Source organism: Aplysia californica, unplaced genomic scaffold (genome assembly GCF_000002075.1).
Source record: "Aplysia californica isolate F4 #8 unplaced genomic scaffold, AplCal3.0 scaffold00031, whole genome shotgun sequence".
In the NCBI taxonomy this organism is placed as follows: Eukaryota; Metazoa; Mollusca; class Gastropoda; order Aplysiida; family Aplysiidae; genus Aplysia; species Aplysia californica.
In genome coordinates, this window is record NW_004797301.1 from 476,932 (window position 1) to 493,827 (window position 16,896).

General features: G+C 38.3%; 1 protein-coding gene across 2 annotated transcripts in view; it reads right to left on the bottom strand.

The window, feature by feature from the left end:
• The window catches only part of LOC101849899 (sphingomyelin phosphodiesterase 4), a 44,192-nt gene that overhangs the window by 18,151 nt on the left and 9,145 nt on the right, over positions 1–16,896 (bottom strand). The window contains exons 6-9 of one of the 2 annotated variants that reach the window (XM_005091491.3): positions 16,485–16,659; positions 11,586–11,660; positions 9,008–9,049; positions 472–614 (exon numbers count right to left, since the gene is read on the bottom strand). In XM_005091491.3, coding sequence (XP_005091548.1) covers positions 472–614; positions 9,008–9,049; positions 11,586–11,660; positions 16,485–16,659 — 435 coding nt within the window. The remainder of the gene's footprint in view (positions 1–471; positions 615–9,007; positions 9,050–11,585; positions 11,661–16,484; positions 16,660–16,896) is intronic. The other variant, XM_013091273.2, reaches the window with a different exon arrangement.

The window sequence follows — 16,896 nt, forward strand, 5'->3', positions numbered from 1 at the left end:
CCCCCTCCGGCGACATTCACATGTTCTTATGCACAGTAAAATTGATTTATCAATGTCATTCTCATAACTGTGCCTGAACTGCAACAGTGAACTGTTGCTTTTTCTTTCCTAATCCTTACTGTCGTCATTTTTCCTTTACTTCTTTAGTATGTTTGTCACACTCTTGTGATTCGCTATTTCCGGGATGCCTTGATAGTCGAAGCAGACTTTGTGCTGTTGAAACTAGAGAGGTGAGCAGAGTAAGCCTGATTCCCTGTAAGGACTTCTCTGTTGACATCCACCCCTTGACGCTCATATGACCTTATGTAGTTGTGAGCGCCGTAAAACCTTACTAAAACTCACTAAATAATTCACCATAATAAACAGTTCACCTTTTGAAATTCATAGGTTTACGACTTTGACAATACACGAAAGCTCACCTTTTGAAATGCGTTAATTTACATACAAGAGTGACATGACATAAAAGCACACCTTTTGAACTGGTCAAGTGGAGACTGCACCACAGACTGGAAAGGAGAACTGACCACTGAGGTGGCGCTGTTGGCAAAGTAGTGGAGGTATTTGACCAGTAGACGCACCACTTTCACTTGATTCATGGTGGGCATGAAGTGTTCCTGGGTAAAACAGAAAGAAGACGGTTCTTTATTTTCACACTTCAAAACATATCCTTTCATTGCAAGTGATAACCAGCCTCCCATGACCACAAAACCTGATATGGCATGCAGATTATAGCAAGCCAAATCTATATTTTCTACAACTCTCAAAGGGTCTAGATTGCTGGATAAGTTCCTTGGAATCAAACATATGGACATTTTTCAGCTAAATTCTTGTTTTAAGCCACAGCACAAGAGAAAACATCTCAATTTGATGTGTATTTTTGCTAGATCAATCAGAACATTTTGCGTTTGTCATGCCTTTTTGAAAATGTCTTCGGTGCATGGGCAAAACGCCACAATTGCAACCCCTAATGAATAGGTTTTCGCAAAGCAAAAAGTAATGGAGGGTACAGTAAAAAAAGATAAGCAAGATTTAACCTTCAAAGAGGAAGAAAATGAGGTAGGTAAAATGTCTACAAAATGAAAAGGTGAAAAGAGGCTGAGGGCAGTGCAAAGTTATAATTTTCCATTTTTTGCTGACTGACCTTGTGAACCCTGCCACATGTGACAAGTCATAACACAGTGGAGCAGTGGCATCTTATCAACAATTTCATTGATCGTACGATTACACCAACCCCCCGGGGCAGTGCCACTGAGTGTAGTGTCTTTAGGCCATTCCCAAAGGGGGACATTTCTCGTTCAAGCATAGTAGAATTGTAAATGGGCTGACTCATGTCAGGCTCATAACTGTGCCTGATCTACAACAGGGAACTGCTGCTTTTTCTTTCCTGATCCTTACTATTGTCATTTTCCTCTACTTCTTTTGTATGTTAGTCAGCCACCCACCCCTTGGCGCTCATATGACCTTATGCAGTTGCGAGCGCCGTAAAACCCTCCACTATAAAAAATACATAAGCTGTTTGGGGGGGGGGGGGGGGGGTTGTTGTTTGTTTGGTTGGTTGTTGTTAGGTTTTTTTTGGGGGGGGGGGGGGGGGGGGGGTTTGCTGTTTTTTTAAAGAGACTTTTACAGCACCTGAAACCCAATTGAGTGCAGAAGATGAGAGGAGCTACTAGTGTTACTAGAGAGTAACACACAAAGAAAAGAAGAAAAAGAGATGAGGACAATAGAATAAATGTTGAATAGGAAAGGAGGGGGAAAACAACATCAAAGCACCCATCAACCACCCAGGGTTCTGGAGCACATCTCAATGGTTCACAATTCACAGACCATTTTGTCTGGTCGCATGGTTATAGAAAACTATGTAATTGTCTGTGTCCGGGGCACTTTTGTTATGTACACGTAATATTGGTTTTACTCAACACTTTACCTATCATCAGAAAACTACTCAACTATTCTCCTATCATCAGAAAACTACTCAACTGTTCTCCTATCATCAGCAAACTACTCAACCGTTCTCCTATCATCAGAAAACTACTCAACTATTCTCCTATCATCAGAAAACTACTCAACTGTTCTCCTATCATCAGCAAACTACTCAACCGTTCTCCTATCATCAGAAAACTACTCAACTATTCTCCTATCATCAGAAAACTACTCAACTGTTCTCCTATCATCAGAAAACTACTCAACTGTTCTCCTATCATCAGAAAACTACTCAACTGTTCTCCTATCATCAGAAAACTACCCAACTGTTCTCCTATCATCAGAAAACTACTCAACTATTCTCCTATCATCAGAAAACTACTCATCTGTTCTCCTATCATCAGAAAACTACTCAACCGTTCTCCTATCATTAGCAAACTACTCAACTGTTCTAAGCCCAGACAGCAAAATTTTTCAGAAGACAGATAAAAAGATTTCACTCTTTTAAGAACTGTATCTACATTATGTATCTCTTCCTGCTTTTTTCAGCATATAGAATTTGAATTTCAACCATTTAGAATTTGAATTTCAACAAGATACTTCTCGAGCACACGAAAACGATACCACATCTTTAAAAAACTGCAACTTTTTAAATTTTCAAAATTTTGGGCTCAGCACATCTGAAGAGCTGGCCAAAGCTCTCAATGTTGAACTTTTCCACATGGTAAGCATCAAGTCAGCTGCAAGGAAAAACACTATGTTCATTCCCCAAGCCTTCTAGCAGGACATATTAACCTGGTTAAAGTGGTGGGGGCAAAGCAACAGCCAAGAGCAATGCCGGAAAAATGATTGAAATGAACATGTGCAAAGGGTGCTCCTGACAGAGAATGTACGCCATAGAAAAACAATTTTCTTTTGAAAATTACCCAAAAAACCACCAAAACAGGCTTTTAATTTCTTTTTCTTTCCTTTTAGTCAAGATACAGTAAACAGGGACTATCTGTAAAGAAATTCAAAAAGTAAGTTTTTGGAACCCAAAATTCAAGCCAGTGGCATACAGATATTTTTTTTTCCTCATAAAGTTTCATAAAGGATGATTTGATATAAAATGAAAACACTTTCATGCCAAAATATAAATACTTTCTTCTAAAACACAAAAATATGCAAAACAGTAAAATATATGGTTTGAGTGCTGGGAGTAAAGAAAATGCTACATTAGGTTCACAGGCTCATGAGTAAATATTGTGTCAATCGAGACACAGAACTCTTATTCATGTTTAAGGAGAGGACAAAAAAAAAAGAATAAATAAATGCAGGTTCATAATAGTCAAAAATTTGTAACGGGAAAATTTCAGCAAAAGACCATAAACTAGTAGACGAGAAATAGAGTGACATCACTGCCTTAGCTGCCGACTGATCTTCCTGGTCATCTCTGACTGCCTCATGCGTCTCAAGTTGTGGGGAGTCTCTAAGAAAGTCTTAGTGTTCCAAGTAAATATTCAGAACTAATCAGTTTTAATGATTAAAGCACTGAAACATCAGTGTTTTTATCATATTAATACACAGGACATCTGTTTGATAAAATCTGACGCCCTTTATTATTCTTAAGATGGGAACTTTAAGTAGAACAAAACGGTGACTTGACAGGGCAACTGGGGTCTTTAGCTTTTAAAAAGTTTTACAGAACTTGCAACGCAATTTGATCATATAAGTGCCGAAGACTAGAGGTTTTACGAGAGAGTAGCAAACACAAAAAAGGAGGAAAGATAGAACGATAGATGTTTGATAGGAAAGAAGGAGCAAACCACATCACAGCATCTGCCAACCACCCACAACAGGGATCTGGATAAATACTCAGTTACTAAAATTGACAATACAAAAATATTAAAGATGAAGTCAGAAAAAAAAGAAGTAATGGGATAAAGTAACAGAAATAGGAGTAGGAATGGCAATATCCCGGAAAAGAAAAAAAAGGAAAATACAGTAAAGCAACAATGTTGTTGTCGATCTACATTTTTTTAAAACTCCCATCGACACTAATTAGATCATTCATCATCATCAGATGGAAAAACTGAGATACTCTTCATTGTACACATGACCAAATAAGAACACATGAAAATTATTATAGCAGAACTGTCTTTATGAAAAAAAATGTTTATGTTATGGATATAGGGTTACAAATACTTACATTTTTTTAATACCAATAGACAAATAAAAGATGTCAAATGTCTCTGACTGAGAATTTTGCATTATTGAAGAGTATAGGTCAAACGTACCAAAAAAAAAATTCTATCTAATCTATAAACAACGCTCCATCAAATAAAGTACATGAGTGCAAGATCCCATATAACAAAAGGAGACTACAGGGGACAAACGATGGTAGGCACAAAATGAAAATCGTGGGGGTACCAATTTTGAACGCTTGTTGACTCATAACTGTATTTCTGTTCAACTGTTGGTTGATTATTGTCGTTAGATTTGCCATTCAGCAACATTTAACAATAAACCACCAGTCAAACAAATATGAAGTTATCTTCTTCTCGATCGCATCACACTTGAAGTCTGGTATCTGTCATAAATTGGGCCGTCCTGCTCAATTCATCTGTCGGCCCGTATAGCTTCTCTTGCAGCGTCAGTGGGGTTGGCCACGTTTCCTGTCTCAGGGCCCTGTGTGTCTTGCAGTGCTGAAGGATGTGTTCAACAGTTTGGTCTGCCTCTCCACACTGGCATTTTGGTGATTGTACTAGTTTAAAACATTTGTACATATGTTGTCTCAGTCCTGTGTGTTGTGTCCTTAGTCTGAAGATAATCACTTGTTCTTGGCGGGACAGCTCATGGTAGCCACCTGGTGTCTGAGGTGCTTTAAATAGTGTATTTATAATAGTTTTTATTTCTGTGTAGTTAACGCTGTTGTCTGGTTGCTCTTTCTGTGCTCCTAGTTTGGCCATCCTGTCTGCCTGCTCATTTCCTAAGACACCACAGTGTGATGGAATCCACTGCAGCATGATCCTCAGACATGGGATGTCCTCAATTTCTTTTCGTAGCCTTGGTAGTTTGCCGGAAGTGATTGCCTGCAGTACTGACATGGCATCTGTTAGGAACACTACTTGGCTTTGGGGGTCCACCACATTCTTGATGATGTTTGCTGCATGTATTAGAGCCTCCGTCTCTGCCCTGCAGTTTGTACAATGTCGCCCTGTTGGGACTGCCTCTGCTTGTCGTCGTCCATTTGGGAATTGTACGTACACTCCGGCTCCTCCTCTTTTCACAGCATCAGTGGCATATCCGTCTGTATAGATCCTTATCCATGCTTCTCGTGGGTATCTTGTTCAAGCATGGACAGGGTGAGGGACTTCTTGCTCAGGTCGCTGTGGTCATCTTTTGTGGTGAACATTGGAATGGACGTGTGTATAATTATGTTTGTGTTTGTCATTTCCCATGATGGTGCCTCTGGGGTGTGGTTCAGCATGTTCACTGTGGCCGGTAGATGGTCCTGTAGAACGATAGATGTTTGATAGGAAAGAAGGAGCAAACCACATCACAGCATCTGCCAACCACCCACAACAGGGATCTTGATAAATACTCAATTACTAAAATTGACAATACAAAAATATTAAAGATGAAGTCAGAAAAAAAAAAAAGAAGTAATGGGATAAAGTAACAGAAATAGGAGTAGGAATGGCAATATCCCGGAAAAGAAAAAAAAGGAAAATACAGTCAGTAAAGCAACAATGTTGTTGTCGGTCTACATTTTTTTAAAACTTTGGATTTGGATTTTTCTGCTTTCTTTGATGAAGTTGGACCTTTTTAGTCTTGTGGTGTTTGATCTGGCTGTTCTTGTGTGCAGTATATGATCCTCCATAGCTGTGGCCTTGGTGTACTGTATGAGGGCCTTGCATTCTCATCTCCTCTTCAGGACCACTATAGATGTTGTTTGTTCCATATGAAGTTATGAGTCCACAAGCTTTTAAAATTGGCACTATCACAATTTTCAGTTTGTGACTACCGTCGGTTTTCCTTTGTGCTCTTCAATATCTTTAAAAAATATGTATTCCTGTAAAACACAGAAAGGTTCTATGTGAATGCTATTTTTTAATTTAAAAATTATAAACTACAATACAGAATACAATATCAACCATGCAAACTAAAAAAATAACCAAATAAAAATCCAAAAGATGACAAAAATGCCAACACAAACCTACTTCAAATGACCTTCCATTGTAAGACTGTTAAAAAATTGCTTTCCTGGTAATTGTTATTCTGTATCTTTTAAAAAATGATATGTAGAAAGTAAGTTTCCGACAGGATTTCACTGTGTCAGGTTTCTTCACAGATGAGTTGAAAATTCCCACCCTTATCAATACTGCATGGGTGATGGATTGAATCTAGGTGGTTCGATTCAGTTTGTCACAATCCTGAAAGCCTCACTGTATCATAGAAAAATTACGTTATATGAATCCATGCAACAAATTCTACATTTGTAGCAATAAATACCTGTCTTGTATTCATATGCCTGCATTTGGGCTTTGAGCGGTCCGAAATTTGGCAAATATGGTATTTTATTCCTGACTACCAGTCTAGGTTGTGTCTGCAATTCCGCTTTAAAAGTCCTGTTGATGACGAATATATATGCTCGCTCTTCCTCTCTGCAAGTGAAATTGCATTCCTTGGCTTTACCTAGCGAGGCGATGTTCATGTGAAAATTTGAACAAAACGAGCAACTGAGCAGCGATGACAAAGTAAACGACACCAGCACTTACTGCGACGATGTGTCCCAGAATCACAGGTCCTTCAGAATTGGATGGAGCAAACCACACCAGGCACCCACCAACCACCCATCTCTTACATTGTACAAGGTCTTGGCTTTCTACAACACAAACTATTAGTGTACAACACTGACAACATAAAAGAACAAAGTGCAGTATTCTAATGCATGCTTCATCGATACATCCATGAAAAGAAAGCAACAAGTTATTCTTGTTAAGACAATCACTCAATTTTCTCAACATATATGCAAACCAATGACCCAATCTACTAAACATGCAAATACACTTTCGTCTGTAACCAGAGAGGTAAGTAGCCTTCTACTTTAGTTTAACTGAGAGTTTTATGGCACTTGCAACACAATAAGGTCTTATAAGTGCCGAAGATTAGAGGTGTTACAAGAGAGTAACAAACACAAAAAAAGAAGTAGGGGAGATAAAACTATCGATTTTTCTATTAGAAAGAAGTAGCAAACCACACGAAAGCACCCGCCAACCACCCACTGGCCTTCTACTCAAAAAAGAAATTCCCTATGAAACAAAGGGACATTGAATCACAAGACTTGTCAGGAAGATCACATCAAGATCACTTGGTCCACATTCCTGGCTAATTGACTCTCACTCGATATAGATAGGAACTTGCAGTTGCACCATTATAGCCAACACAGATTATTTAGTTTTACGACGTTTGAAACAGCGCAACAAGAGAGTAACTAACATACAGAAAAAAGGAGGAGAGATCAGGACAATGGACGTTTGTTCGGAAACAAAGAGCAAACCACTCTACAGCACCCACCAACCACCCATAACACACAGCATAAATTAACAAAGCTTGTTTAAAAGACATCTATTACTGTTAACAACTGACTAGACTATACTGACAAATTCACTTAACGATTCATCAAAATATAAAAAAAATGCTCTGAAATGATACCTTCTTGCTAACTGAGCACAAGATTCAAAACAGTCAAAAATACTGCACACTAAGTGCAGACCACCAGAAACACTGCTATGAACACAATATGAAAAATAGAAAGAAGACAGAAAAGAATCAAAACTAGGACAAACACATACTGGCAGGACAAAAGCAAACAACATAATGCCATGACAATGTACAAGATAATAATCATAAATGTTTAAATGCACACACAGCGAATGAACTAAAATTTGATATGCAACTAACACTTGAAAAGACATCACCAGCAACCCAAATGTTAATTTAAAAAAGCCATTTACACAGTCAATGCATTCAACAAGCAACAATTATATCCTTTGCCATGCTCTGCTCAAACGTAACAAAAGCAAAACAATAATTCTTCACGAACACCACAGCTTTTTGGAAGTCCCAAGCCTTTACTTCCCATGATTTTACATTATTATGGCACTGTGTAACACGACCACCTAATACAGCAACTTTTCTCAACAATTGGTGGCCGTCTTACACAGTTTCGACTGTATTCCCATGTTTAAAATAGCAGAGAGCCTCTGTGTGTTTGTAACAAATCAAACTAAGACATTTTTTTTTCCCTCCAAAACTAGAATTCCACTGTTCATTAAACCATTCTCCAGCCTGACAACACAACTATATCAGACCCCAGCTCAGGAGTACACCGTACAAAGACATAATTTTATCAAAGGGGACTATTATATTTACACCTAAGGGCAAGCAGCAACGGTTTACAAAAACGACAATACCTCAGCTCTCCATCATTACAATTATTCATTTCACGATAAACACTGTCAGGAAAATTGTAACTGTTACCTACTCCCCCCCAAAAAAAAACCACTTTAATTTGGCCATTCAATCCAAAAGCTGCAATGTCCATCCACAGGGTGTATGAAGGGTGTAAAGCAGAAAAAAGAACCAGCAGAGTCTCAAAACCACAAATTTTTATCAAACATTGATTGCTCAGAGTAAGACTGCCACACGTCACTTTCCAAAAAGGGGTAAGGCAGAGTCTTTCATTGAGCAGTTTATAAGTCTTAACATAATTAACATAATGTCCATCACATAAACTAATCATTCAATACTACACAACCAGATGACATGAAACAAACAAAAACTTTCAGAAAAAAATGAAGCTTCCAAAAAAACCAAGATATTCCTTTAAAATCACACCCTCCTCCACATCACACCCTCCTCCAGACAAAAGCTGATTATAATATAAAAGGCCACTACTACACCCACTGAGGCATTGGTGAGGACTTCTTTTTTTTTTTTAATCGACGAAAAGAAAGAGAAATGCATGCAACAGGGAAAGGGATACACTACAGGAAATACATGTGGGAGAAATGCAGTTCATAAACAGACTTGGTTTACTTACAAAGATCAACTTAAAAGGATCTCTACGGTAAACTGTTGAAAACTAAAACAGAGAGGAAAAAGAGGTAATCCTTCAGTATTTTGGGGAGGGAGGTTATCACTCAAGTCATAAAACTAAGTTAAAGAATGATTGTGTCAAGTACAATCCGGTCAAGAACCAGCAACGTTTTTAATTCATAAAACATATCTACAAGAGACAGGGAAAAGCATATTATCCATTCATTTTCTTCAGATTCAGTCAATAAACACAATCTGAGACGTACTGTAGCGAATGTGCCTGAGGTAAACATGCCTTTAAACACGATTACTAGTATGAGGAGCTAGTTGGTATCATTACTATCCAAACACACACATAATTGTTTAAGGTACTATTTAAAGCTAAAAAAGGGTGGGGCTATAAGATATGATCACTATGCACTCACATAATTCATACACATCTAGAAAAAAATAAAATTAAACAGTACACTATATTATAAGATAAACAGAAGAAAAAAAGACCATCAAACTCCTTCATGAAAGAATGATCCCAGTCACTGTTTCCAACAATAAATGCTGAAAATCTCAGCTCTTCATCACCCTAACCTAAGTTGAATTGATGAGAATAATCTTCCAACCCTCCTCCTCCTTTTGATCCAAACCCCTTCCCCCACCCCACTTAAACAGCTTTTTTTTTACTCAAAAGGTTTATTTTTCCATCAACACGGGAAAACTTGCAAGCCACTGCAAAAGCAGGAAGCTGCAAAGTAAAGAAAATTGAAAGCATTACTTTGTATTTGGCTCAGGACAATCCTCGTAGCCTCAACAATTAAGATCAACAACGAGTCTATCATTCTGAAAACAGACTTTAAAGCAACTGAAACATAGCAACTCAACACCAGAGAGGTGCCAGCCGGCTATGATAAAAATTCCAGAACTTTACGTACCCCATTGAAACATGTACCCAAGACTCAAAATTTATGGACCATTTGTGTGTGTGCCTGAAGAAAGGTCCCAATTGTTGGAGATTTTGGAATATTCAAATAAGGGCATATTCTTGTGGCAAATTCAATGCTGAAAACGCTGATTTAAAAATTTTTCACATATCTTGAGTAGTTTTAAAAATATGCCACGTTTTGTAAGACAGGGTGTAAAAACAGTTTGGAGTATTATCTTCACTTCCGTAAAAGTATGAAGTTAACATGAAGAACTCCAGGGGCTGAAGTCAGCTGAAGTGTTACAGATGCATAACAAATGCTGCCGCTAAGGAAATGGATGGATTCATGCACACTGAGATTGACATTGTAGGGGAGATAATGAAGAAAATTTATAACATGATGGGATTTGATTGGAAAGTTGTGTCAAGAAGTGATCAAATAACCTTAGTATGTTGACCCAATTTCTAGCACATTTTTAAGCTTTGGTGAAATACAACACGCTGCAAAAATAATTAATTTTAAAAAATTTAGACTTAAAATAATATACAATCATTTGAACATGTTACTAAGAAATGGTTAAATGTGATGCAGCGTGGTGGATTAGGCTCTCGTCAATTTTTGGGCATGTAGAGTTATTGGTATCATCTTAAAGCTTATTCACTTGTCTTTATTTGGATGAAAAAAAATATCCATTTATCTTTTATACAAGTCAAGATATTTGCGAAAGAAGGAGGTGGGGGTCACCTGTTTTCAGAGATAAAATTAGTGAGAAAATGGCCGCCAACGATTAGTTATTTCCTTAGCTTAAGAGTCCGTGGTAACTGAAAATTTACATTATTGTGCCTTTAATCAACGCTTTTCAGAAAAATCCACATGGAAATGAGTTCTTAAATAGGCATGAAAGGTGTTGAGCGAAAAAACAAAAATTTGATAAAAATTCACCACCCTTCGGAAAAATGCAAGTTTCTTCACTTTGATTATTTTGACGAGAGCCTGATTCCACCACGCTGCCTCACAAATGTGTTTTCTGAGGGAATTAAATTTTTTGACCAGGTACGACATTTTTGCCTTTTAACCCCGTTGCTCAAAAAAAACTTTGTCAACAACAGGGACCATTCTACACGCGCACTGACATATTGTCCAACGTATTTTGTATCAAGACACTGTGACAGTAGTCCCAAAATCTGAACAATTTAAGAAATTCATATTTCTGAATTTATCCGGAAAATTAGCACTTCTAAAACTAATTCAACTTCAAACTTCCAACACCAGAACCGGTATTTAGGCCTAGCAGACAGTCACATATTTTTCCCCTCTAAAACTGCTTCTGGAATCTAAACATTTCACTTTGAGATATTAAACAACGAACCACACTCATTCTCTCCAAACTGCTACATGACAATAGCAGAGGAATTCTCAGAGTCCAAATTCTAAAGGTGGATAAATAAAATCTTCTTATCTCATTTTATCCCTTACCACCACTGGAATAAACATCTTCAACAAAAATGCCCAAATCGATCCACAACATAAACATTGATTGACATAAAATGAGTAATGGTGTTTTAGAAACAAGCACCTATAAACAAAAATAAAACCATCATATTTATGTTCATTTCCTGAGACGTAGAAATTAAATCATAACACACATGAGATAAGCTTACTGACCTGCAATCCACCACCAAACGACATGACCTCACTGCCACTGAAGGAATTCTGATTCAGCCAAAACTCTGTGATCACCTGCAGGAAAAGGAAAATAAAGAATGGAAAGATTTAAAAACTCTTTCATCCATGGAACACGGCGTCACTTTTCGCCCGATTCTGTTACTTTTAGTTCGCGTGACTCAGCAGCCCGCCGGAGCTCCCCGGCTCGGGGTCACGGGGTTAATGAGCCCTGAAGCGACTTTGCCGGTGTCGGTCAGGAAGTTCGCATTTTTGACTATGTTTAAAACAATATAACTTCTTCCCCATCCCACATAGCAAACCATTACGCGGATGTACTAAAAGCTCAATGTCTTGAGATTTATTCTGCGTTAGAATGGTTAGTTTCTGTGCCTTAGTTTTTGTTCTAGACAAGTGTTTGTAGAGTACCCAATTTGTCCTATTTTAGTTACAAACTTATGAATAAATGATTGTTAATTTTAAAAATGCACGACAGATCTCTTCAAAATTTGTGTTAAACTGACTAGGAATATCATGTCTTTTACCATGAGAAATCTTAAATCTGCGTGAGTAGTAATAGTCAAGTTATAACAGAAGAAAGATGCACATCTGCATTTTTTAACTAAAGACGATCAGCGTTAGCTCTTATTTTACTATTAAACAAGAGAAAGTTACTCTGCGTTTGTTCATGAATCATGCTGTGTCTGTGGCAGCCTGCAAACAACTAAAAAGATATAATATAAGCGTTTAAAAAAAACACAAAAGCGTGTAAATACATGGGTATAGATAAACTTCTTGTATGAAATAAAAATAAAGACAGCTAAAACATTCATTCTTAGTTTTTGTGTAGGAAATATGCGCAGACACAATTATGAATGTAAAGAAATCAGTCATATTGTCAGTTATTGCAAATGGTCATAGAAACGAAAAAAAAGCTGGAAAAGTCTGGTGCTGTTTCAGTGTCCCTGGAAAGCTAGAAATTATTCTTATAACCCAGTTACGAGAAGTCATCCCTATTATTCAGTCAACTCACAAAACCTAGACTAAGCGTTTTAAGAAAAGTAAGGAATTTCTGGAGTGTAACAGATACTGTTCGTGTATTAGATCTATGTTGAAGATGTATTCTAGCACTAAAATCGATTTGTACTTTTCATAGAGAAACTTCATGGAAACTTTTATAAACTTTCGAGGAAATATGTGAATATTCACGATGATATTAGACACATAAAGTTGTATTTGGAGGAATTACTTCATAGCGAATTGTGTGCCCGATGAATAAAATTGTAAAATAACAGCCTTCTATTACAAAACCATCTTTTCTGAGTATCTGCACCAATGTTATGTCGTTCATTTTCCATAAGTTCGACAGATTTTGACGATGCCTTTTTTTTATATTCATTTTTTTTCATTCACGCTAGTAAAAAAAAAAATTACAATTTAGCATTGCCGACTCCAGCGCATCTAACGAAATAACCAGACAAGTTACAACGTCCGTTCTTTTTTGAGTCTCAAGAGCAGAAATGCGTGCTTTGGGTGCATTTCATGAGAATTACCATAAATTCAAGGATACACCTTTAATTGTACGTTGAAAAGTACCAAAAATTAGGTCGGCCCAGACAGAGCGGCGACAGGGAGCTGACCCCCGTGACCCCGACGTGATAAGGCGCCAGGCGGGGAACCCCCCGCGGCAACTAAAATTCCACTGCCGGTGCGCCGTGGGAATTTTTTCCACAACAGCATATAACAATAATATCGGGAACACCAAATTTTAATTTTAGATATTTAAAAACCTACATGGGACAGTTACAAATAAAAAACAACTAGGAAAAGACCTACACAGCCCCTGGGTCACTTAGATCAACATACAGGCCTTAAATATCTTGGTCTCACAGGAAAAATAAAAGGCAAAAAGAAGCTAAAGTAGACTAAGAATAAGTTACTTAGTGAACGGGAACAGACAGGTGATTTTGGGAGGGGGTGGGGGAGAGAAGACCAGGATAAAATAACGCTTTTTTGAGAACATGCGAGAAGAGAAATAAGTGGTGAACAATGATTGCTGATGTCTGTTTCAGATCTGGCCCTTGAACAGGTATGTGATACACGTGCACTGGTTATTCGTCACAAACCTCTTCCTACTGACACAGCTTCTTATTCTTATAATCACTGTGAACCAGCTTGTTTTGTTTTAGTAGAGGTTTTACGCCACTCGCAACTGCATAAGGTCATTTGAGCGCCAAGGGGTGGATGTCCACAGAGAAGTCCTTACAGGGAATCAGACTTACTCTGCCCACCTCTTTAGCTTCAACAGCACAAAGTCTGCTTCGATTATCAAGGCATCCCAGAAATAGCGGGTCACCACAAGAGTGCGACAAACATACAAAATAAGTTGAGGAAAATAATGATAGTACGGATTAGGTAAAAAAAAAAGGAGCAGTTCCCTGTTGTAGTTCAGGCACAGTTATGAGCATGACATTGTTGGATCAGCCCATTTACAATTCTACAGGGCATTAGAACGAGAAATGACCCCCCCTTCTGGAATGGTATAAAGACACTTCAATCAGTGGCACCGCCCCGGGGAGTGTGAACCAGTTTGTTAAACAAGTCAAGGAATGAAAGATGTATAAGCATGGCAACGCAAACCATCTGTGGCAGCCAGAATGCCAGATACCAACATAAAATGGTAGGTGAGGGAAATATGTAATTTAGAACTCAAAAACACCATAGCAGTTCCAAAGATAATACACGGCGTACAAACAGCGCTCTTTTAGTTGGATCGGCGATGGAGTGACCGGGTCACGGCGGGCCGGTCACCCATAGGTCACTAACCCGCCCTCCCACTACCTGCGTCGGTAGCCGGTGAAATGAATTTTTCAACACATGTTTTATCGTCTTACACAAACAAAAAATATCATACGTGAACACAAGTTTGTTCTTTAGAGAAAGCAACTAAACCTCTTTATTGGTACGAAATAGCAATACCATGGCTGCTCACGTATTTGAGTTAGATGCTCTTAAAATGTATGTCTATTTATAGTTAGTCAAAACAACAAACACATATTAAATGGCTAATAACTTATAAGCCTAACGATAAATATTTACAAAACTGCCACGTAAGACAGGAAAATGTGTTTAGAAATTGACTCACTCAAAATTTTGTTTCCAGCACGAACATGGAACTTGTCATGAGCATGATAGCCAAAACGCTTCCCTGCATTCATGACGTTTTGTATCCAATGGATTGTGTATCCTCCTGAATAATGATATACTGACGTATCTTCAATATACAGCACCGATTTCTTTTCACAAAATGAACATGTACAGAATAAAACTATAAATTTAAACAATTTTTCTTTCTAAACATATCCAGCAGCACGCAATGAGGGAGCTATTTGAAGGAGATGCGACACAAAAAATAAAACGCATTATGTCTATCTGGTTTGGGATCCTCCGTACTCTGGCTTCCAGTTTTGAGATCGCTTGGTGGCTGCTTTCTGTGTCCTGTTCTCCTAAAAGCCCGAGAGCAAGCATGTGTTGTTGTATGTGTGGAATACAGTGTTGCTATGATATGTGTGGCTTTGGGGTAACTTTGCGGGGAAATAGCGTCTGAATGCGAACATGTAATTGTCGATTGCTAAGAGGATTACTGGAAGTGAAAATTGTTTGACTGGTTTGAGATGTGATATTGCAGTGTAAACATGGCTAAATCTTTCATTGAGAAGATTGAATATTGCTTCCAGTCCACTTGCTTCCTCAATTTTTGCAGTTTCGCGGGAGTATTTTCTTGTTTCTGTACAAATTGTGTTTGTTAGTTCCTTGCATACATGGGGATGGAGGGAGGTATGCTTGGGGTGTTTTACGATGTTAGCTTGAAATGGATCTCTGTATGCAGCCACCTAAGCGGTACCGACAAAACGGAGAAGGAATTCACATTTATGCTATTGTCAAACGCACACATGTTCCTACTAGTGTCAACTGTTTTTTTGCGGCATGAATTGACGTGGCGTAACACCATATCTCCTTTTAATAGTTGAAATCGCGGTAAAACACTTGACACAAATGTTAGCGGAATACGACTGTTCATTTTCGTCCTTCACATCAATCCCATAAACCAAGAGAATATCTCCTGCCATTGTCTTACATAATCGGGGCTTTCTGTACTTTTTTTGTTTGACAGTTAAATTTAAACGCCAACACACACGACCAAGTTCATTCAGAGACTCTATATATGCCTCTCATATGTGTGTCTGACCCATTGCAGTTTAACGATTTTTACCTAGGAACACAATTCACTAACTGATTGCCAGTCACTGCAAAGTGCTGGAAAAACAAAATTCACATCATTAGAAAATATGATTTGATGGCTATCACACCGCGCAAACAGAAATAAAGACCATCGTTCCATTCTCGAATGATTTGTAATTAAATTTGAAGAGATAACATTATTAACGGCGCTTCCGATAACTAAACACTCACAATTTAAAACTGTTATTATTCCCAAACGAATCTATGAAAACTGTTGAAACTTTCACATAATATCAAGAAGACGTAGACGAAGCGGAATTGGTGAAGAAATAGATTCTAGGGGTAGAGTGAGCATCATTTTACGGCTCATGAAATTAGGGGAAGAAACGCGTTCTGATAAGGACAAGATAGGACAGCGCTGTGCACGAGTTGACCCCGGTCAATCCCCGACTTGACGCGTGAAATTGCAGGTCACCTGCCACTAATTTATGGCCTACCGCGGGAGGGGCGGACTAACTAAAAGATCGCTGAGACGGAATTTCGGACGCCGTGAATAAGAGACAAAAAAATTTCTCTACTGAGTTTCACTAGTACGACAGACTGAGAAAATTTTGTCAATCTGTTGTATGAGAACTATACTTCATCTGGACATGCACAAACCTGCAGGAAAGTTTCAGACCTCCAAATCTCCGTCTCAGCCTGGTCATAGACGGGTATGCTCTGCTGATTTTGTTTCTGGGCCTGGAGGAAGCTGGGTTTGAACAAACTACGGCTTGACCCACCAGGTGAGCCATTTGGCGATGTGAACTGGGCCGAGGGAGATCCATATTGACGGCTGAAAAACGTTAGGAAAACAGAAGCGTATCAATTTACGGCTGACCACTAGACCAGCAAATTCACCTAAAAAAATCTGCTTTTACTAAGAGAATAACAGTTTTACGACACAAATCAAGTGTCTGTTAGAACAGCACATGCCCTTCTTGTTGAGAAAGCAAAAGAGCACATTGGTCTGATTTCATATCCAAATTCCCAAATAAGAAAACAAATTCCTCATTCCCAGCAAAGTATACAT